Below are 24,981 nucleotides of genomic sequence, written 5' to 3'. Positions count from 1 at the left end.
GCCTTGCGATCCTGTAGGAAACATACATACGAGAAATGAGTATCGATGACAAAAGATGACAACAGAAACACTCGTATATATGTTGCACTAACTAGTACGTACCATTTAGCTAGTCCTTGTGACCTGGTGATACTATTGAGGGTTTCTTTATGTGCTGGACAGACTTGAGAGATATTTAAGGTGTTTATCCTGGTCAATTGTTTAACTAGAAATGGCTGTTATGTTATGTGTTTTTGTGTTAGTTTACTTATATAATTACTCGTCTTCCGGTGTAGCTGAAGAGGAACTTTGTAGTTACGTTAAAACGATGATGTTAAAAAAATGCATCGGTGATTGAAATTTTGTTCCTGTTGTGCTCTTTTGTTCTAAACAGCAAAAGAGGAAGTCTACAGAGGTCGCAAAGGAGTACGAAAAAAAAATATTGATCGGTTTAAATTTAATCTGAACAATCCCTAACTACTAATATATAAGAGATAATGAGACAGTCTGGAATATTTGATTCTTCGAAAATTCTTCTTCCTTGTTTCATTGCCGATATGAACTGATTGACATTTTGTTCCTTTATCGCTTATTCGACAGTAGATATATTTCCTTACAGATATCTAAACAGATACGCTATTTTTGGACCGACTGTGAGACGGTACTTTAAATGAAACTCGAAAACAGTGAAAACATTTTGTGTATAACTGACTGGTTGGATGTTTTTCAGTAGTCTGTAATTGTGTGAGGACTTTTTGTGCAGTATAAGGGTATACTGAATAAACAAAAACTGAGTTGGATTAGATGCCTTTCCTACTTCCTTCTTTCTGTCTTCTGAGAATGTTTCCCTTTCCTGTATTGTTGTAGGAAATGCCTGAAGCACATTCTGCTGAAGAGCACGTTTACTTTGTTAACAAAGCAGAAAACTGTTAGTCGACAAGTTCAGTTCATCCTGGATTGCTGAAGCAGGGTAGTGATCTCCTTTTCTCCTTCTCCATAAAGATGCATTTAATGTGCCTACAGTGAAAACTGGTCTCGATTACGTCCTGTAATACTGAATTATTGACAGTTCACTTTCTTCTTTCTGTCTCTGAACTGAACAATGTACTGTACCTACATTGCTGAAGGAACGGAAAGCTAACTTCCACTAGAACGGATGTTCAGGTTTGTTTACATAAGAAGAGACCAGACTCAAGCAGGGTCGCGAGTTCAAGCTTGAAAGAAAACCGAAATATCAACTTAGTCGGGATTCGGGGAAATTGGGCCACATGTCCTGCACAGTAATCCAAGCACTTCATATATGGCTATCTTAAAATCCATTTACTCTTCGTCCTTATAATTTGTATAGATAATCACATGATTTTTCTCGTGCAATTTGGGATAAATAAGCACGAGTAAATTTTTCAAAGGCTAACAATAACATGCGCGAATCTCGTACAAAAAAACAATTTAAGCTTATTCAAACTCGGCAAATATCATCACGCGTTCATTCAAGACAGGGTCAAAGCCTTAATAACGCACAGGTTTCTCAATGTTTTAAAAGATTTTTAGCAGGGAAATCTGGCTAAACAGTCAAACAAATTGTCTGAATAAAAGATCCTGGGTTTTACCTCTTCCAGAGATTTTCTCCTACTTCTATCTGTCGAGCTTTGCTTGAGCGCTTTCAACTCGAAAGCTGTTTCGCTTTTCATTTCAACACTTCCTTAGATGAAACAGTTCTCTTTCTCGTACAATAAAAATGCTATAAGTTCTGTTCTCGAAGTGCAGTGTCTTTCAAGCGATGTTAGCATAACTTTGAGGCTATCTGGTCCATAATCTTCGCCAATGTGTTTGTTGTTTTTGAATTCGGCGAATCTGCCGGCGTAAATAAATTTGTTCAAGCAAAGCGTGAAGCTTTAATATAGTCGGCTTGTAGCTTGGATTTCGTCGGCAATTTCATTGTAAAGAAACCAGATATAACGAGAACCAAAAACCAGTGCTTTTCAGTGTTATGATTTTTAGAGCTGTCTGCAGGTCCTCTACTGTTCTCAAAACGCCAGCCATTTTTTTACTCGTATCTCGAAGCAGATCCAAACTTCGCGCCATTCAGATCGCGTGGAAGCGTTTGATTGGCCACGTGTACATGTGGCTGCCTTTGTTCATTAACCAATTAGGATGCTGCGTTTGTTTCTCTTTTCTGCACTGTATTTCCTCATTTCTGCACTGAATTCCCTCATTTCTGCATCGAATTTACTAAAAACTGCAGTTCTCTAAGCCAATAAGGTTCGAGAAATTTTTTAATGTATATTATTAATACTGAAACATTCACAGTTCATTTCCTTTTTTTCTGTCTCTTAGCTGAACAATTTTCTCCTTTCCTACATTGATTAAGAACGACAAAGTTACCTTTCCATTAAACGGATGTTCTACTCTTCTTACAGAGGGGAAGGCTATTATAAATGAAAACAAAAGCAGGATCGTCAAAATGCAAGTCGGTCTGACAGTATTCTCCTAATTGGAATCGGTAAAAACGCATGTTTGTGTAACTCATTGCTAGGATGTTTTCGGTCTTTTATTTTTTGAAGACTTGTTTTGATTTAAAGAAATAGCTGTGTTGTTGAATATGGGACGGCTTTCAGTTTACTAATGTTATCGCTGACCTTTCCGTGTCGCTGAAGAGGAACTTTGTAGCTAATAGTACGATGATGAGAATAGTACTTTGGTCACAGAAAGGTAGGTAGTTAAAGGTAAAGTCTGCGTCGTGCCGAGTGGCCATCAGGCCGAAGCTTATCGATATCCCTGTGTTTCCGTGGCATTAAGAGAGCAGGAGTATTTCTACTCCTCACTGAATAGGATGCTAGTCCATCGCATGGCTATCCCCCAACATACACCTGGGTGGAGAGAGGCACCAATTGAGTAAATTGAGTGCCTTGCCCAATAACACAACACAATGACCCCGGCCAGTGCTCGAACCCAGACCGCTCGATCCGGAGTCCACAACACGCTAACTGTTAGGCCACCACGTTTCTTTACAGAGAAGTGCGGAAGAAGGAAAAAAAAAATCGGTCAGGTTAGTTATAATTAGCGACGAGGTTTCCGTAATGATTTATTTATTTCATCGCGTCACGTTACATCAGACACATCCAGCATACACTGTACCTTGCTTCCATTTCATATACACGTAAATGTACGATACAAAAGTACTTTGTATATGTCGCTTTTATGGAAGAAAGAGAGGCACTACTTTACATCAGTTACCTTGCGGACTGCACTACTAACATTTTTTATTTTATCTTGCTAACGCTTACCGCGGAGGTCATAAAACATGTACCATATGTCGCCTGCTAGATAAACTGTGGTTGTGCAGCAAGACGTCCACCGAGTGTTCTTAGGATCACTTCCAAATATACCAATCCACGTATATCGTAGGATATCTGTTATGTACGTATGGCAGATAGCACGGCTTTCTTGACTATATATGGGCATCATGACCAAATGTTGAACCGTTATTACTATTCCTAGGCCTAGTATAGGCAAATGACTCAGACATTTATTACTGATTAGTGCAGAATGTACTATTGTGATGGTTTGTTGGGGATGTCGTCCGCTAACGCTATAACCCGCTATGGTGAAAACTTTTAATAGCCAATTAATTAATTAAAATCAATTAATTAATTAGTGCTGTGAAAGTGGTAGGGGGTGGAGAACGCCTGCCGTACATCCTAGGCAAAACGTGACTATATTTTCCTTACTTTCATACAAAGATAACAAAGGTATATATGTGTTTCAGAAAATGCTATGCTCTCCTTGTGGCACTACTCTACAAAAGCGTGCACTGTAAATTTTCGGCCCGAAACTCCTAACAACCAGGAAAAAATATCCTAGCTGTGCCGCGTTTTAAAACAGCTTTCGAAAGAGATGTTTTTGTTATCTGGTTCGTGAAAGAATTGTTTTTAAAACAACTAACGTCGATGTGGACGTGAAAAAAGAAAGGTATCATGTTACAGCATATGCAAGGAAAACAAAAGTATCTTATTACAAACGAACTAAAGTATCGTGTTACGATTGTAAAAGTGTTAGGAACACCCAGGAAGGAAAGCTGTTGGCGTTTCAACGTCTAACTAAAAGTGAAATAAAGCTGATAAACATGAAACATAAAGCATCATTCCTCTTGATCGGCTCGATTGCATTCTGTACTTTCCTTTGAGTCTCTGAGTTTTTGTTTTTAATGTGTTATGAAAAACAACGACCAAATAAGCTTCAACGCCAAAACGCTGATGTATCTGTACGATAAAATTAATGTTAGATAGCCATTAAATATGTACCCTTATTGACTTGTTGCTAGCCTTAAATATAACAGCACAGAAATGCATTCTATGATTTCCATTGTGTCTCTGTTGCTACGCAAGAAAATTTATATAAGTTAAATAAACCACATAAGGTTTCCGTTAAATTTTAAAAAATGGGATGCTTCTTGACAAGCGTAAAAGTTAACTAAAATTTGACGCCAATGCACAACCCTTCCGACATACACTTTCTTTACCTTTTTTGCCTTGTTATTTGATTTTCTTTTTGGGGTTACTTTAATTTTTCTGCAGCAAAGAGATTGTTATAGCAACATCAAATTGCGGTGCAACGAAGTTTAAAACACGGGCAAAGCGCTCTGAAACTATTCATTCTTGAATTAGCTTAATTTTTTTCGCCAAGGGAGGGGAGGCAGACAACACGCTTGCAGTTGGCGAGGACACATTGCTGGGCATTTGCTGGCTTGCTTCGCTATTGAGATAGTTCGTCATAAACGGTGAGGCAACTTCCCAAACCTGCGGAGAAAACCACAAAACAAATTGAAAACTACACTGGAAAATATAACAAAATTCTCGCATCTGGGTTATTATCAGATCCACTATTTGAGAATTACGGTATAGCCCATTTACCTTTGTTTCAAAACGGGTCCTGCTGCAAAACCTTTCACACGAAAATGAGATTTGCTTGTTCACTTTCATATTTATCAAACACATTTTTAACTCGGAAAATTCCGAGTTTGGTGATGAGTGGGCCAATTTCACTCGATTCCTGTTAACATTTTAATTGAATAATTAATTTATATCAGATTGAATTAATTAATTAATCTTGTGAACTGGGTAGGGGTGGGTGCAAAACTCGTAACACATCTACGTCACTCTATATGAAGTACACAAAGGCTATATACTTGTTTCTGAAAACCTCCTGCTCTCCTTATGGTGCTATCTTTCCAAGCTCACGGATGTATGGGCTGAACGCATGCGCAGACTGAAATCTTGCTCGAAAACCAAGATGTAAGATGACAAAAAGTCACTACGTTCAGGTCATGATCAAAATCTACTTTTGTAGCCTCGAAATGAGAAGGAAATATTCTAACACTCAACTGCACAGATCTGGACAACAAGTTCTTTTACATGGTGACAATTTCTAACAGTGGAACGACGATCGGCCACATGCCGCCATGAACCCGTTCTCCTTTCCTAATAATGTATTTTACATAAAACCAGCAGCATTTAAGTATCATAAGTTTTAATTTGAGCTAATAAATGAAATATTCGACAGCCAAAAAAACAAAACAAATGAAATTTAAAAATCGAATTTTCGAACGATTTTAACCTTTGCATTAGTTTTTCCAGATTTTTCGTTTCAGTGAACGGTTTCTTCAATGCTTATCATGGTACAATAAATGATGTTTATAGCGAAATGATATAAACAAATGCGTTTAAAAAAACAAATGAAAAAAAGGAAAAAATAATAGCGGATCGGATGCTCGAACCATTGCCGTTGAGCATGTTCAGATCTGCTAGCAAAACACAAACACGTTGAGGCAAGTGGCCTTCTTGTGGCCTTGATGTACGCAATCACTTGAAACTTAAGCTCGAGTAAATTCTGAATACATAGTCATAGCAAACTTTCGCCGAGAAGTGATTCATTATTATTTTTGTCTTTTTTCGGATGTTATGAGCTGAGTGAAGTGAACTGAACTGAGGAAAGTTCAAAATGATTTATTTTGGCAAATCGTTGTACGTAAAGATTGTGGACTTTTATTCTTGTTTCATAATAATTTTTCCGAGTTCAGATGCTCATAGCCACTTTGATTATTTTAAAGTCTCGTATTGAATGAGGGGTAAAGTGTAACTCGAAAATGGGCTTTTGGAGGGTACACACGCTACGTCACAATAACTGGCTTGTTCCCGGGGTTATAATGAAAACGTCGAAAAACATAAACAACAACAACTACTAACATCTTCGTTAACCAGCGCTCCTTTAAATCTTGTCTAGTTCCCAAACCTTCTTATTTTGGTTGGTAGTCAAACCGTTTAGGATCAATTCGTTCCAGATACGTCACCGATCGGAAACAAGCTCACAGTGAAGGCGTTACGTAGTGGGGAAAAATAGAAAACTGTAAAAATATTACCTTTCCTTCCTTCACAATCTTAATTGCTGCCTCAATGTCCGCTGCCATATAGCGATCTTTATCCCAATACCTTCCAAACAGAAAGACACAAGAGATTACTGCTAGGAGCTGACTGAGAAATTTGTGCGCCAAACGAGGGAAAATGATATTTCTGCCGTTGTGAATGGGTACCGCTACTACTATAAAACCTTCGTAGTGGATCTAGGGGAAGCCCCCTTCCACCACCCACCTTCCTCCTCTACACACTTTTATTGCAAAAAGTATGAGCCCGCGGTCACGCAGGGTTATCATACTCCTTGAAACAAGAAATGACCACATTTTACTTCGGCATCCCCAATCAACTTTAGAACACCGCTGCATGCACCACAGTACCCGTTGGTAAATTATTAGCCCGAGTTCAGATCAGGCCTCGAGAAAATTTTGATTACATGTGCAATTACATTCAATCTTACTTGACTGCCTTGCGCACAAGGGAATGAACCGCTTCAAGAGGCTCTGTGGTCTTTAAAGGTCGAAGAAAATCGATCCCTTGGCAAGCTATCAATAATTCAATCGCAAGCACTGCAAATAAAAGGTAGGGAAACAGTGTTTGTTGTGACAGTAACAGTAACGTGTATAATAGGGTCTCAAGGAACTTCTGTACGACCACGGTCCTAAAGGAGTGGGCACAGGGCGAAATGACACTTGTAAGGTTTCTTTGAGGTAACTTAAAGATACAGTAAAGAATCATTTCCTGGACCTTTAAGTTTATCGTAAATTTCTTAAATGTTCCTTTTCTTAATCTTCAAGTGGATCACTTAAATCTCGTAATGAACCATTTAAGTGTCTTTAAAAAAAGATCTTTCGCTCCCGTTGCCATCCACCCAAATAATCCACTACTTTCTGGTAGGGACGCAGGGGGGGCCCTCATATCAAAAAAGAGAACGAATCGGTGCGTCTTTGTTGGCAGCCATATTGAATTTTAAAACGTGATGAGCTGATGCAAGGTATACAACCGAGAAATCTTCGCAAATGCTCAGAGCTTTAAAAAAATGAGTTGTTACTGTGTTATATTCGACGCGCAATCGGATGTCCGGGAAGTTTTCGAATTTGATGTGTGGGCCCCCTGCGGTGGGAATGAAAACGAAAACGTAACGAAAAATTAAATCAGTTCTAAAGGTTCTACACATACCTTTCTCCACATTTTCAACAACTTTGATAGCCTTCCTCGCGGCGAATCCTCCCATAGACACGTGATCCTCCTGGCCTGCTGATGTAGGCAATGAGTCCACTGAGGAGGGGTGGCACAGGACTTTGTTCTCTGAAACTTAAAAATTTAAAAATCCTATGTTTCCAGGGTGCTTCGTTTCTTTTCCCAAGGTCCCGCCGGCTAAGAGAAACGAAGAGGGCTATGGGGATAAGAATAAGCATATTGAAGCTTAGAACATTTTTTTAATAATCAAAACGCGCAAAACAGACAAACGAACAAGCAAAAGAACAAATAAAAAACAAACATACGAAAAACTCACCTAATGAGGCTGCCGTACAGTGCGCCATCATAAAGCCTAAATGTAGCAAACAAAATACCGAAAAAAATTTAACATCAATCTATACAGTACATGCCAAAATGGGTACGTAAACTGTACATGTGCCTACTAATGCCACCTTTGCAATGTCGATGGCCTCGCATATGATTAAGAAATTCCTAGACTGAAATAAATTCCTGAAGATCTGTGTCATGAAGCACTAATGCATCAGATTAGGGAAAACCAAATAAAATATTGTATTTAGCACAAAACAACAACAACAGCATTACAAAGGTATTAATTAACCACAAAAAGAACAAGGATGTTGAGACTGGAAACAGTGATAGATTACAAACTATATGATCCTGAAAAAAAATCGTGATATATAATCCGTGACGTATTTGTGCGACACCATTCGCAAACAGCTAGTTTGCACCTGATGTCATCACAATTGTGAAATCTAAACCGTTTAAAACTGTTCTTCATGTCTTTAGAATACTTTTATTTGAAGCAAAAAGACATATGATTACCAGAATTTAGGCCTCCCTCTTTCACTAGAAACGCTGGAAGCTCACTGTAGGCTAAATGGACAAAGAACTGCAAATTAAAACGGACTGTCTTCATAGAAGTTTTATAGCCTCTGTTGCTTTAGAGAGATAAAACAACCAAGCAAAACACGATACGTCAAAGAGTTATCATAAGTGCACGTCATCACACTTAAGCGTGACACATTTTCTCAACAATATAGTATGCTGACAATGTAAGTGAAAGTTAGTTCGGTAAAGTTAGTCGTCAGCTGGGCAAGGTAAACAACAGGCAGATTGCATACCATTAAAGACAAGTGTTAGAGTTAGGGAGGTTGAGGGTTACGTCTCGTGTTTCTGAGAGGGACCTGAATACCAAAAGTGATTTCTTATAAAGACCTTTCGCTTTATTCTCGTTTGACGAGGAATAGCTTGTGAACTGATTCTTGAGTAAAATACTTGCATTAAATGCGTACCCATATCAGAAAACAATCTCTATCACATAAAAGGAAACATATCGCAGAAAACATGCACCCAATCGCTACCTGGATTGACTAGTCTTTCCATTCTCCTCTCGCTCATGCTCGCCAATTCATGAATACCAATTGCCAGATAATCCAACACCTAACAAACAAACAAACACTGAAACAAAAAGTGATGTACATGGAAAGCTATCAATTTCCAATCTCGACTAATCCACTGTTTTCGTCCATTTTGAAAAAGACGTCTAAACGACGCGAAAAACGTTTGTATGAGTTATAAAAGGGCACGGGCCTAATGCCTTGTAAGATAAGGAGCTTTCAACTGTGTTGCTCTTCCAGCTCGAGTCAGGTCAGGGCCCAGTCTTTCACTTTCCGCTTTAGTGTCGTCATGGCCAAATGACGTCACAGATTAAGAAAATATATTTTCAGGTTCTCGAAAACTTCTTTCTTTTTTGCCTAAGACAGAATTACAATCACAAGGCTAGTTTTCCACGGAGACGCTTTTGTTGACGACTACAATGCTCACCTTGGCTGGATATTCACCATGAAAGTTTCCAGCGGAAATGACTTCTTCTTGATCGGCAAAAACGATCTTTTGCTATGAAGGAGACTAACATTTAGCTAGGCGCGATTATTATGGGATCTGAGGGTAAGAGATACGAAGAAAACGATTGAATCGTGACGCAGTTAGTCAAGGATACCGGGTTATCAGTGGCGCTGTTCATTTCTGTTGTAATCACGTCTTGCACGAAGTCGATGGTATCATTCACAACTCCATGGACCTAGAACGTTAATAGATTCACTTACTATTAGACTCTTCTTAGGAAAAACACGATAGATACAGAACAACTTAAGACGTGCTGCATTGGGACCGCCCGTTTAAGGTTGTATGGGTTGGTAGGGGTTAGAGGAAAATCGTTGTCGGTTGATTTCTCTATTCAATAAACTTTTTCAACTGGCATCAAACTTCAACACTTAATTCATAAATCAGCAGACTTAGTCAAATTTCACATTACAATTTACAGTATCATTTAAAATAACACTTCTGTCAATATTGTTCGCTGCCTCTTGTTGTTGCTGTCTTTGCTTTTTTTGGTTTGTTTGTTTGTTTATTGTTTGCTGTTTCAATTTTTACATGTTACATTAACCCACGCTCGGGACAACAAAATTTTCATCTTTTCCATTTCAATTACCTAGCTTCAAGTTTTTTTTTTTTTTTTTTATCCCAACACAGCACACTTTCGACATTGCTGATCCTAGCAGTATGCAGGACGAGTAACACATATGAATCTAAGTAAATGGCCTAGCCACCAGTCTCCCTGTAGCTCAGTAGTTGGAACATCTGACCGGTGTTGAAGGGCATGGGTTCGACTCCCGTCAGGTGATTTTTTGACAACTTAAAGATGAATTCCAGTCCGTACTGCGCAATCTCGGCTGCAATGTTTATGTGAGCCCACACGAAGGGAATGTTTAAAAGCAAAACTAAAAATTCCGCGACAAACTTACCTTTTTCTTTATAATTAACGCCAGATATCCTTGCAGAACAAATAATAACGAGTAGAGGAACCTTGACGCTATTTTAAACCGACGTTTCAGCTAATCGGAAATTCTTGAACGAAACGAACTGTAATGGCGGACTAAAAAACTTCATGTATGCTGTCACCGAAGTGTAACGTTTCAACGAATTCAAAACAAAAACGAAAACAAACCCCGAGTCTGCGCAGTACGGACTGGAAATCAGCTTTAACATCTTTTTCAGAGTCTGGAGAAAGACTTCTGGACTAGATATTATTTCACCAATATAGCTAATAAAAAATAATGTAATGGTTATATCGGTGTGAAGAAAATGAACTCAGTGCTTGGGAATTAAACTTTGAGTTTACCTACTTGTGGACAACAGCGCAAAGTGTATGCATCCTGGACTCGTTTGCAGAATCTGTGACTCTCTGTAAAAGCAAAGAAGGGGCGACTTTTTTTTAAATAATCCTAGCCTGAATGTCAGAGCTAGTACATATTCATTAGAAGGCATGATAACACATTGTTAACACATCGAATTGAAGGCACAGTAGCCTAATTGGTAGTGCTGTGGCCTGGACCCAAGATAGAGGGGTCCGCGGTCTAGCCCTGGCGGGGTCATTGTGTTGTGTCCTTGGGCAAAACACGTTGCTTTCCCAGTTGATCCCTCCAGCTAGCAGTAGAAATAATTTCCGGGGATTGCTCGGGCAACAAGACAAAATGTAGATCAAGGGGGGAGGGGGTAATCTGTGATAAGTTAGCATTCTATTCAGGGGTGGGAGGGGGATGCAATAGTCCTGGTCAGAGTTCAGTATCAGGTTCTGGCTACTCTCTGGCCTTAACAACCGGAAAAAACTTGAAATTAAACGTAAACTGTTATCTAGTAGTGTACCAGGTCTCGTAATCTTGAAATTCTTCTGGCCCTGTCTAGTGTAACAGTTGCTTTAATTGTTTTTGGGATTGGAGACATTGTTCCCGTTGTTTGTTCTATTGTTCTCTCGAAAGGTAGCGAGCTTTTCATGCGAGATCTTGGGAGAGCTGCTTTCCCATTCACGATATCGTGCCCCCTTCCGCACTCCCCCCCCCCCCTCCTCCCCTATATTGTTCTCCTTATTAAGATTGGTAATCTAGACCTACCTGCGATCTCCGAGGGATACACTCTTGAATGAAGCAGAGACCGCAGTCTCTCAGCTACCCGACGCTGACCAACGTGCGGGCGCACTTCCTGGATTACTGATAGATTAAAATAAATGACGGCGTCGTAAGTAACATTCTATCACCAATAACACAATAACCGAGAGGTTCTCGCGGGTACCTTTCCATAGCAAAAAAAAAACTTATTTATCACAAAAAGTTGATATGACTTAAACTTCGCGCAGTTGTACATTGTTGTCTAACTTCGCTACTTCGTATTTTATCTTGTAGCGATTTCTTAAAACGAATAAAACATTCTTAGATCATTGAACGAAGCCAAATAAAAAGGCCTTTATCTTTATCAGAGAATAAAGATATAGAAGAGAAATTGTTATTTCAAATTACTTTGCTAGTCTCACAAATTAAGTCATTTACATTGTTTATACCTACAAGCATCAAAAGCTCTTGTAGTCCCTTTCAACACCTCTAGCGACATTGCTGCGATGACGTCAGCTTGCTTGGCAATCAAACGAGACCGCTCAATAGCTACGGGATGAAATGAAGGTAATGTTACTACAACTGCAAGATGACGAACTCTACGGATCACGATTCCGAATCCTGATAAATTCTAGAAAATGTTCTATGGTAAAACGCTAAACTCACGACAGAGGTCCCCTATTTTATGATTCAAATGAGTTTTTGAGTCACGAGTCATGGGACTGTGAGTCACGGCGAATGTTAAGGTTTTACTCAACAAGTTGTGAGAATGGGTTCTGATCAATTCGATTCTGTGGATCTATCTTATTTTAAAAGTGCCTTTTCAGAGCTGTCAAAATATAGGAACGCGAACGAATCAAAAATCGACAACTTAAGTTTGTGCCGGTTAGCCTGCAAGCAGGCTCTCCCGTTTGTGGTTTATTTCTGGGGCCGATAATAGCGGCGAAACCGAGCAAAAATTACACAACAATGGCAACACAAAAAAATTACCTTCAGCACCAAGAGAAGTTATAAGCTGAGTCCCGTTAATGAGGGCAACTCCCTGAAAAGAATCAATCAGTTAATCAATCAATCAATCAATCAATCTATCAATCAGTCAGCCAGTCAGCCAGTCAGCCAGTCAGCCAGTCAGTCAGTCAGTCAGTCAGTCAGTCAGTCAGTCAATCAATCAATCAACTTTGATTGATTGTTGATTCATATGGCATCAATGTGGTTTTAATATACAATCTTCGTTCACTGTCCAAAATCCACGCGCGCAATTGGTTAAAATAGATCACGTGATTTTGCTTTACCTGTCGTCAGCAAACTCAGACAGTGCAGTATTGACAATAATGCACAAAAATCGTGCATTATTGAAAGTGTCTTCAGCTTTAAGGCTTGTAGAAGTGGAAGGAAAATATATTCCTCAAATTATCAACGATCCAATACCAAACAAAGTCGAAGAGGATAACAACTTGAAGCGCTTTCATGTTCAAAGGTAAACTGCAGCTCAATAAATACATTTTTGTGTGCGATTGACTTGCTTGTAGTTGCTTGATTGTGAAAGCCATCGACTTGCATTGAACAAGCTTCTCGCTGACTGTATTTATGAACGACCACAGCTGATGAACGATTTTATGAACCATTTTAAGCTTTATTTCTGTACGGCTAATTTGTGATTTTTTTATTAATCGGGCGGGGCCTGGGCCCGATTCATAATCTGTGTCAGATTTTTTTGTTTTGTCGGTAAATCGATCCAGACCCACGCGGCCCAGCCGGCTCTTCTGTAACAGTCACGCAACATTTAATATTTAATAGCAATCAGCCGATCACTCGCGTTTAACATGAACACTCTGCTCTTTGAAATGTATAATTTTGTTCCATTCCATATTTTACAAGAAGAGAGGGTTGAATATAATCACAAAGCGAAAACAAAGACCGCTTGGACATGTCCAAGCTATTTAAAACTACCACTACGTCAGACCCATGTCACGCGATCTCTCGCTTGTAGCTATAAATAATCATTCACCTATTTTCTGTTTGAATACTCTGCGCTCTGTTTGTGTGAAATATTTATTGTTGCGTTACTCAAGCGTTTGGCTCGGAGCGAGTACAAGTAGTACAATTTACCCGGAACGTGTTAAATATTGCAAAACGACGACTTATTTTCTGGATATCACAATTTTTGTTTTGATCGAGTTTACGGTATTTTGAGAATCGAAACGTAAGTGCAAGCTCAGCAAGAATGTGTCAAAGCACGGGATACACGTCATCGCGCCAGGGGAATTACCAAAAGCTTGTCGAAAGACGCTCAACGGAGAAACACAATGGGATGGCCTTAGTGTACTCTTTATTTTGACGTGATTTGGCTTTCTTTTAAATGAACTGGTTTGGGTTTATTTTATTGAACATTCGGAACAAAATAAATACTTGCATGCGTAAGCAGGCATTTTTCCGGCTAGGCATGTGGTTTTAAAAAGCAAAAGATGACGTGGTAAAGGAAATTCATGTCACGTTCACTCCGTGACTAACGCAAACACGACTGGTGTGTTTCTCAAGTGACTGTTGTTCTAAAGATTTTACTGTGCGGCGCCATGCCTTTAAGCCAAAGCACTGAAAGAGGTCAGGTGGTTATTATAAACTGCTTGCAGTTCTTGTTATTGATGTAATCCCGTGTAATTATGTACAGAAGCATATCACCTCGTTATGTACTACTACACTTCTTATTTTTAAACATTAAGTTTGTTGTTTGAAGTTCGTTAAGTCGATGTTCACTTGCAGTTCGATGCAGTGTACTCAGATTGTATATTAAAAGGGTTAGAGTCTGTTCGTTCGTGTTTTGTTGACAAATACACGCACTTGCTGGCCTCACAATGAACTCGAAATTTTCAATACTGCACTCGGCTACGCCTCGTGCAGTATTGAAAATGTTTCGTTCATTGTGCGGCCAGCGCGTGCGTGTATTTGTCAACAAAACACTCACAACAGTCTCTAACCCATAAATAACAACTGTAATGTTTAGAGCGATTGTCACGGAAAAATATACAGAAAACTCCTTACTTCTTTAGGCTGCAGTTTCAAGGGCTCGAGCCCGTGCGCCTTGAGAACCTGTGGCGATATAAGGTACATTAGCAAAAATTCGCTAATCATAGTTTATTATATGTATGAGATACCATAACGCTCGTTTAACAACCTTAAGTAACTTTAAACAGCTATAATAATATGGATGGGTAAAAATGCGTTTATCAGCTTTAAACTCTGGTTGAATGCACTTGGTTTAATGCGGATAATGACTCACTCACACAAGTTTTTCCGCGCTTGACGCGGGCTACATGTATTTGCTTTGAGTTTTGATTGGTTCACTGGATTGTCTATGCCCTTTGTGATTGGTCAGAATGATTGACCAGTTTGAAAACAAAGTACTAACCATGCCAGCATCAGCCCAACCGCTCCTGGGACTCCACATTTGTCCCTCGCCCATTAAACCAAGCGCCAGATGAGATAACGGAGCCAAGTCACCACTTGCCCCTACAGTACCCTGCTCGGGAACCCAAGGTAAACAAGATTCTACATTGTAAGAAGAAATAAGGATTTGATAACCACGTTCAAAATAAGTTGAATTGTCTATACTCTCACCAAGCACCCTGCTAGGGAATCCACAGCAGACAAGATTCCACACACTAGCCGTTTTTTGTCGTAGAGCAGGAGACTTTTCATCGGAGTCAAATCGGGTCAAAATTTGTCAGTCGCACACTAGCCGATTTTTTGTCGCGACTAACCGTGTCGAGGCTTGGGGCCAACTCACCGAAAATCAAGATGGCGCAAAAACACTTTCTAATTGCTTACGACGCACCCGAGCCGCGGGTGTCGGTGCGGTGTCCTGGTCCACCGCACACTAGCTGAAAAGGCCTGACAAGTCATTTCGAGATGTTGCCAGATATTGCCCGACAATTCACCACACGCAAGGCAACAAGTGATTTTTATTCTTTTGACAGTCGACGACAAATTAGCTAGTGTGTGGCGGGCTTTAGAAATAATGAATTCATTACCACGTCTAAAAGAAGGTGAAGTTACTATGCCAAGTTTAACTTTGTTAAAAATATGCAAAAGCTATGGTAAAAGGAATAAAGAATGAGGTGTATTCATACCATTAAAGGCTGCTATAAGCTGTTTTAACGTCTTAAGCGAGATTCCACTGAAAAGAAAGGCAAGCATACGTTACTGTGATCACAACTGGTAATCACATCAGAGAAATTCATAGCAACTGCTCAAGTCTAGGTTTATCCTCGTTCGTTTGATTTTCTAGAATCTTGTACAAGCTTACTAACCTGTAACCTTTTGCCAAAACGTTAATCCTTAGTGCAAACAACATTCGAGTGTGTTTCGTGGACAAAGGTGGACCAACGCCTTTTAAAATCAATAAGGAAAAAATTAGCAATAATTAAGATGAGCAGTTGAGAATAGGTGAGTTTTGGTCAGGAGATCAAACGGTTAGGTGAGATAAGTCGAGATTTTGGTCACGATTTGGTGAAAATGGGTAACAAACAAGATTTGGAAATCATATACCTTATTCTTACTAATTTTCGCGCGTATTTAATTTTGCGAAATTTCGAGAGCTGAATTTCGCGAATATTAATTTTCGCGGTTGTAAGAAAAATTAGAGAAAAAGTGTTTTAAATTTCACGGTTTTGTCAGTGTTCCATGGATCAGTTGTCAAAGACTAAGGAACAACTGGAAATATACAAAGGTCTGGCTCAATGTAACTTCAAGGAGCCTAAAAACGGAATCGTTGGTTTACTGTTGGTGACTGTACTAAAGAGGTATTGTGCAATTTACAAGCTGGAAATCAATAACAATAACTGCATCAAAAAACTATTATAATTAATACTCATTAATATCAATATAATATATTTATTAATAATTATAATAATAACAATATAATTAAATACCTGCAGCATGCGACCTGATGACATTCTCTTGTAACTGTCTTAAACAGATCAAACAAAACAAATCAAGAACAAATCAAAAACACGCCACACAAAGAACAATGTTATTGAACAACAATTACAAAAGATCGAAGAGTAATTTGGATATTTTCTGTACTGAAGCCGAGCTTCACAAAGGAACGCCATTAACGCCAAAAGCGATACTTTTCCAGTCGTGTCGTGGCCAAGGGAGTCGTGTGTGACCCTCAATCGATCCATAAACGACGCCTCAATTTTAACTTTCAGCAGATTGAGAAAAAAGACTTATTTTATGCTAGTAGAAAGAGAAAGAATGTCATTGCTAGGTGGTTTATTACACTTTGGCAATTGGCGGTTGAAGCCAGTTTTGAGTGTCTGTTTAGGTACATTCTGTAGCAGTGTTGCATACACGTGTGGTTGCCCTGATAACGACAAATAACTTACTGAAGTTCTTCAGGAGGAATTACAACAGTTGCAAACTTTCCAAATCCGGTTGTTACGCCATATACAACTAAACAGAGAAAGTAACACAAGGAAAAGATATATAAACTCGCAAAACAGTTTTTGACTACGTGCGAGCAAGCGAGCCACGTTGCCATTCGGGTTAGCCTAAGTACCACACTGGTTAGTCCAAACAGCACTCCGGTTAGCCTACAGTTAGTGAAGCTTGTGGTCAGCCTAAATATTGAGATTTGGGATTTCTGGCTTGCATGACTCGTGTTAGCATAAATAACACATTGGTTAGCCCAAATAGCACTCCGGTTAGCGTTAGTAGCACTCCGGTTAGCCTACAGCTAGTTAAGGTAGCTTGCGTTTAAGCCTTTATATTGGGTTTTGAGTCCCTGTTCCTCTTACACCAGCGCTTCGCCATAGTGTGACAGTCGCGACAATAGAAGAGGTACTATGAGGCATGAACCTAAAGTTACGCATTTATTCATCAACATTTTGTGCTATAACGAAACATTAAATAACGTGACTGTACCTTTATTATCACGAAGAACGCCGTCTAACAACTTTCGTGATTTGTTCACAGCCTGTTCAGACTTTTCCGCCAGCTAAAAACAGGAAAAACGCTAAAAACATTCCAGAAAAAAAGCCTGCCCTTTACTTATCTGATTTACGAATCTGTGCACATGTGCATCTGTGGATTAGCATGAACAAATGCATGCATCTGGTACATGATTTCCTGCAAGTATGCATACACTTGTGTAATATCTGCCTGTGCATGCAAATTTCAGGCTTGCATGGATTCTCCATGTATGCAACCATGCATACTCTATGTGTGCATCTTTGCATGTCCCGTGCTTGAATCAATCCATATTCGATGATTGCATCAATGCATCCATACATGCTCCGTGCATGCATCCATGCATCTGTACAGGCTCTGTGCACTAGCTCCACGCATGCATCCATGCATGCTCCATCGTACAAACATGCATCTGCAATAGTTCCATGCATTCATCACTGCATGATCCGTGCATGCATCCTCCATGCCCCATGCAGGCATCTTATTATGTTCATGCATGCATCCCTCATGTTACATGTATCTGTACCCGCTCAATGAAAGCTCCCTTGCATGCTCCAAGCATGTTCCATTATAATATGTCTGTGTCTGTGCATACTCAATGCATGCTTTCTTTGCATAGTCCATGCATACAGCTATGCCTGCTCCATACATGCATCTGTTTGTTTGATGCTGAATGCATGCATGCATGTATGCTCTGCGAATGCAGTTGTGCATGACCTATGCATGCATCTGAACATGCATCCACATATGCACCAGAATATGTGTGAATGAATCTGTGCATGCATCCGATCCATGTAGGTATAATTTGTATGCTAGTATGTGTGCCTGCAGCATTACTGCCCTCTGTTGTTTAGAATAGCTCGAAGGGAACAAGAACACAAATAATACCAGTTTTTCGACCTCAACCCACAACCACTGACAAAAGTGGCTGGAAAGTTGTAGCAAAAACTTTGATTACAACATATTTTAAAATATATATAATGTATAGCTATTTATTACGTGTTTATGGGACCCCCCCCCCCCCCCCCACACACACACACACACACACATATTGAAGTATTACTGAACGTTATGATAAAAAAATATATAGCGCGAGTTAAGTCCTTTTGAAGACTTCAAGGGGGGAGGGGAGGAGGAAATTAGGAAATCTTCCCAACACTTTTGTCTGTGGCACAGGGGACCCAAACGCTGTATTTGTTATTCATAATCTTAAATTAAAAATGTTCCTATTTACTTGCGTTCCTGTGTCTTTTTTCACCGGTTTGGGGGCGATTTGAATTTAAACGAAGACGGTTTACGTTGCGAGTTTTAAACGGTAATCGGTCTGTCGTAATGTCAATACGACGCGCCTCAATTATGTGTCAAGTTTTACTTTAACTGTTATTATTAACTATTAACTCCACTCGTGGGAGAGAAGAGAGAAGGAGTGACCATTAATTGAAACACGAAACTCCCCGCGAGGAGAGTTAATAGTTAATGGTTCTAGTAGCTTGAGTTAATAACAGTTGAAACTCTAGGCGCGTCGTATTGACATTGCGACAGATCGATTACCGTTTAGAACTCGCAACGTAAACCGACCTAGCTCTGATTCAAATCGCCCCCAAACCGGTAAAAAAAAAAAAACACAGGAACGCAGGTAAATAAGAACATTTTTATTTTAAGATTATTAATAACTAATACAGCGTTTGGGTCCCCTGTGTCTGTGGTTGTAGCATTTGTTGGCGACTATGTTCTACTTTATGGATATGGTTAATTGTCAACTGTCCCATGTTTCATTTCCCAAGATGTTGCAAACAAGTTTTATTAGAATTTCCTCAATTCAAATCTGGTATATTCTGAACATATACATAAAAATGGTCAGAGGCTGGAGTTCCTGCATCTATAAACTGTAAGTTGAATTTGGTTTAATGCAAATGTACCTTTATTTTTAATTTGCCTTCTCCTAATGCTACCAGTGTTTCGGTTGAGAGTGAACACCCATCAAGTTCCACGAACTGCAATTTCATTCAATCAAGTCAAATATAAAGTTAAAGGTAATTGTAATGGCTCTGAATTAGAATATGTTTAAAAATTCAGAATTTTGCAGAAATTGCTTGAGTCATATCCATAATAGTCGGACACCTCCATATTATGGACAGTTCACTTGTTCTTAAGGACGTTCGCGCCAAAATTTTCTACTCGATAGATTTCTTTAATTTTTTTGTTGCGGTCAGAGAATTAGTTACTTGTGTCAGAAATGCAAAAAAAGTTGGGTTCACCGACTTCGTTTCAGAGAGAAAGCATGTGGAAAACTACCCTGATTTTGAATAATTGGCGCATGGTAATTCAGCATGATTTACAGGGTTTATAGTTAAATATATCAAAGATGAGTAAACGAAGGCTAACGATCTTAGTCACATTTTGTGACTAAGTGCGTCTGTTGCGTAAATAATTCCTAGTTTTGCCATCTTTTTGGTAAAACCAAACCCAGGAAAAACATATTTGAAACTGTCATACGGCAAAAAGGAAAGCTCAAAAAGCAGAATTCAAACCGACAGTGTGACAAAAAAATCAAAATTCCACTCGATAGATTTTTTTTTTCATTTTCTTGCAAAACGCAGATACTGATTAGCAAAAGTGATCCGTTAAGAAAAAAGTAGGGGTTACCGAAAAATAGGAAAAATTTGAACAACACAACTGTCAACACAACACACAAAAAACACAACACAGTCAAGTAACACAACATAATGCAATGACGGCTACTGATATATTATCACCTTCATCCTCAACAACTTTACAACACTTCTCAGAGGATACAAAATACTTTCAGGTAAGCTGCGACAGGTTTCCACTGGGGTTCCTTTATCTGAAAAAAAACAAATAGCTCTTACTGAAATTATGAATATGTCAAACATGATAGAAAGATCAAAAATTGCATCAGATTATTAAAAGATAGGAATTATTAGCCAATCATTAGCCATTTGCATGTAATCAGCATATATGTGATTTTGAAAAGCCTACAGTTGCCATATATATGTTTTAAAAGTACATAAGGGAGGGTTCATAATTTATGTAGAGGGAGGCTATGATGGTGATTTTAGATTTTTTCCCTTGCATTTTTTGGACCCGCCCCTATTATTTGGTGTGTTTTCCCTTCCCTCCCCCCAATTGCATAACCCACAACCGTGGGCAAAATACCCCCCCCCCCCCCCTTCCACCACCACCACACAAAAACCTCTGATGACTAAAACAAGACATTTTTAGTCTCAAAATTAGCCAAATTATGACAATTGAGCAAATTGTCAACAACAATTGAGTAAAACTACTTATAGTTTATTGAGAATGAAAAACTTAAATTTATCAAACTGATGAGCATAAATAAAGGATACAACCTACATTCAGTGCAGCAAAAACCACCAAGCCATTTGGTTTGTTGAGGCATATTTCATGTCAAAAATACACACAGAAGGTGTTGATACACACTCACAGTGTGCTAACATCATACAAATATAATTTAGCTCTCCAAAATACCTTAAGGGTGTACAAATTAGGCTTAAAGTATTATCTTGCAATGAAGTTAATTGAGGCATCAGTGTGAGTTTATTATTAATTGACATCGAATAATATTTATAAGCTCGAGCCATACTAGAATTTCATTTACAGGTCCTTCTGCTAAATATTAGTAAACTGATGGTGACAGTTTTTATGGAATTTTTTATGCCCCCCCCCCCCCCCCCCCTCCGCCATACCTTCTTTCACATCGGGAGAAATTTTTGCTAGCCCCCTCTTAAACCTAACAGGAAAAAATCATGCCCCACCTAAAAATCGCCATAACACCTCCCCCCCCCCCCCCCCCACTAAATAAATTATGATTCCTTGATTCCCTTAAACATTTGCCCTGGGCCACAATTAACAATAACTTCTGTCAATGTGAGCATGTCAAAGCCTAGCCTGCTTTTAATACTTGACTCACTTTCATCCTGCATCTCCTACTAATTGTTATGGGATTGACCTTTCGGGCCCTTTAACCTAATTTTAGTAGTATCAACTCATTTATTGTACAGCATATTGTATATAAAATAACTACTTTAGATTTTATCTCATCATCCTGACTTATATATTTTTATTTATTTATTCACTTATTATCATTTTTTTTTTTTCTTAACTAATTTAGGTGGAATACCTGTAAACTAGCTGGTGTGACATTTCTGCAATGTCACACCTTATTGCTAAGTGTATGACACATTAAACGACTATTGTATTGTATTGTATTGTATTGTATTGTATTGTATTGTATTGTATTGTATTGTATTGTATTGTATTGTATTGTATTGTATTGGATTGTATTGGAAAAAAAAACTCCATTGCACAATATTTTAACCAATTTTAACCGATTTTTAGCATTTATTACGATATTTAGATTTTGTTATTTTTCTTTTACTTTTAAGTGCCCCCATTTAGTGGTTTTATTACTGCTATTATAGTTTTGACACTCAAATAAAGGTTTTATTATTACCATTGATGGTTCCATAACCACTTCTATGGCCCAAATGTATGTGTGTCAATTCAAGCACTGTCAATTAAGGTTACTCATGAAGTGTGCATTCAGGCCAAATGGCCCATCAGGCCAGCAGATATCTCCTAGGAGATCACGTGTTATTTAGGCACCTGTCAGACGAGTATCGGTTCACACTTTTGGCCAGGTGTTAGACAACATATGGACCAGACACTGAGATCGGCATATCAACCGACATTCAGCCAATGTGTTGACTGAGTATCAGCGGGTATGCCAGTCAATGCCAGTTCCCTCTTGACTGACACATTTCAGACTATTTCAACAAATATATACCACCAACAGTCAACTGATATGTTGCTGACAGTTGATGTAACAGTTGAGGTGTCGGCTGAGTGTCAACTGACAAACCGAGCAAGTGTCGACCAATAGTGACGGTCCACCGAGTTGAAGAAGATTGCAAATCGGCCAATATGTCAACTGATATTTGGCCAAGTGGGCTGCATGATACTTGGCCAACAGCACAGGCGGCCCAAGCGCACTATGTGAATTATTCATAAAGTATTAGCGAACGTGACCCTTACCTTCGAGCGGTGTTGTGTTACAAAGATGCGATTTATAAGAGTTTGTATGGGAATTCAACGATTTTGTTTCAAAAGGAATAGTATGTAATGTTCTGCTAATAAAATCGACTAACCTTATTGCCTTGTCGTATTCTTTGTTGTTCGCCCGCTTCTCAGGCCATTTTGAAGCGTTTTCGGCGAGTTAGCGCTGGCTGGTGGTGTTCCACTATTCGTTTATAGTGGAACACAACCAGACAGCGCTAACTCACCGAAAACGCTTCAAAATGGCCTGAGAAGCGGGCGAACAACAAAGAATACGACAAGGCAATAAGGTTAGTCGATTTTATTAGCAGAACATTATATATTTATCCTTTTGATACAAAATCGTTGAGTTCCCATACAAACTCTTATAAATCGCATCTTTGAAACACAACGCCGCTCGAAGGTAAGAGTCACGTTCGCTTATACTTTATGAATAATTCACATAGTGCGCTTGGGCCGCCTGTGCCAACAGGAGCCTGTGAGTATACATGGTCCATCTCTAGTTTCTGTAGCATGAAGTGACTTAAGATGTAGTTTTTACAAATGCCTCCCTGGATGGGATGTTAATCCATTAAACCATAACATTATTTAACTGAATTTGACCATTTTACACTTTGTCACTGAATTATTTTGTGGGACACACCGAATTTATTTAGAATATCAGTTGCTAATCTTCCTTAACAGAACACCCCCCTCCCCCCACTATTGCCATGGTTGCTGTAGTAATTTCCCTTTATGTACAGTACTTTCGAGCGAAAATTTCTTAGCCCATTCAAAACCTTGTATTCCTCAGACTACCCCCCCCCCCTCCCCCCCCCCCCTCCGGTAAGCGCTGGCATCGACGACCATCTACCCGTGGGAGTATGCGTTTTGGTGAACTGGAACTGGAGCAGAATAAAGCCCGGTATAAAAAAATTGGAATCAGCTCACCACAATAGATCATACTCACCAAAAATATGGACAAAGTCACTGTCATTCAACACGTGTTTAATGGCGTCGTTTAATGCACGTTTTCCTCCACTCTGAGCCAAAACAGCTTCTAGGTTTTGGGATGTAATTGGTAACTTTTCTGTCTCAGTCTCGCTTGAGCGACGAATCGTTTCATCGATCAGCCATTGAATAGAATGTTCACCTTCCCCACAAGGAACAACCCACCAGTTTCCATTGAATCGAACGGATAACCTCATTTTCTGCAATCTTTTTGGCCCAGGGGGGTACTCCGGCTTGTAAATGACGGGGATGATCGAAGGATTGTTTTGGGTTTGAAATGTTCGATTCTGGGATTTTTTTAGGTTGGAAATTTTGGCAAGTATTGTTTTGGGTGATTTGGTTTAAATAGAGTATTTTTTTGGGTATTAAAAACGAACTTAAGAGCCTTGGCGTATTTATGGTATGTTAAATAAACAAACACGAGCGTTTAATTTTTTATGATTTTCTTTTTGTTATATTATTGCCCCTCCTGGCAATTTAGGGGGTAATTTGACAAGGGATTTTTTGGGGGTTATTTTTGGTACAGGGATTTTTTTGGGTTATGTTGGAAGACTTAGGGATTTTTTTGGGTCCTAAAATTTGCCTCCATTCGATCATCCCCGTCATTTACAAGCCGGAGTACCCCCCCCCCCCTGGGCTTTTTGGTCACTTTTAAAGAGAACTCGTCTGTATTACAATCGGTGTTTACCCGCTCGCACCCCCGAGCGAGGCTTCATGGGAAGGAAAAGCGTTGCGTGACGTTTGCGTGAGGAAAATAACGCATGGCAGTAGTTTCGTCACCAGTTTTTCTTTCCTTTCTCTTTTTCTTTTCCTTTGAGTGCCTGTGTCTTATCATTAGTAAACTTGCCCAATTTGTTCTTTTATATGTATCATACACCTAAAAACGATGCTTTTTCCTGATGAATGGAAATGATAGATAAGTTATTTAACGAGCCGGTAACTAATGTGCGAGCCTGCGAGCTCGAGCCTCTTTTTGCGAGCCACTATTTTTCTGCCATACACCCTTTTTATTTTATGAGAATCTAGTTTATAAGAATATCAAGGCTGAAATATGCGAATTTTTAAGAATATTTTAAGAATAAATTCGAGGCTGTGATTTTGAAAGGAATATAATTTTGTGTTGAAAATTTGTAAATAGAATGGAATAAGAAATAGAATAATTAACAATAAGATATTTTTTAAATTAACTGAGTCTTAACTGAACCGCATAAAATTATTTAACTCTCTAAACGGCAAAACCTTAACTATCCAATAACACGATAAAAACCTGCACTAGCCAAAATGTTTGATGCTCATGACAGTTCGATGAACAGTACATTAATCATGATTAATTGATACCCATTACGTACTGAAACGGAAATGTCAAACGA

General features: G+C 39.0%; 1 protein-coding gene across 1 annotated transcript; it reads right to left on the bottom strand.

The window, feature by feature from the left end:
- Positions 1–3,060: 3,060 nt before the first annotated feature.
- On the bottom strand, positions 3,061–19,515 carry LOC144642948 (histidine ammonia-lyase-like). Its single transcript, XM_078502069.1, has 21 exons — positions 19,444–19,515; positions 17,480–17,552; positions 16,942–17,008; positions 16,483–16,520; positions 15,862–15,940; positions 15,682–15,728; positions 14,961–15,100; positions 14,594–14,641; positions 12,545–12,596; positions 12,008–12,103; positions 11,561–11,656; positions 10,796–10,854; positions 9,610–9,690; positions 9,435–9,500; positions 8,972–9,050; positions 8,433–8,483; positions 7,906–7,941; positions 7,569–7,703; positions 6,850–6,958; positions 6,398–6,467; positions 3,061–4,778 (listed from the first exon to the last, which is right to left on the bottom strand). Exons 5-21 carry the CDS (start codon positions 15,903–15,905, stop codon positions 4,632–4,634), a joined length of 1,356 nt encoding a protein of 451 aa, XP_078358195.1. The 5' UTR covers positions 15,906–15,940; positions 16,483–16,520; positions 16,942–17,008; positions 17,480–17,552; positions 19,444–19,515; the 3' UTR covers positions 3,061–4,631.
- Positions 19,516–24,981: the final 5,466 nt, after the last annotated feature.

Source organism: Oculina patagonica, chromosome 2, assembly GCF_052425735.1.
Source record: "Oculina patagonica isolate OP01 chromosome 2, crgOcupat, whole genome shotgun sequence".
Lineage (NCBI taxonomy): Eukaryota > Metazoa > Cnidaria > Anthozoa > Scleractinia > Oculinidae > Oculina > Oculina patagonica.
This window is presented reverse-complemented; position numbering and strand designations above follow the sequence as displayed.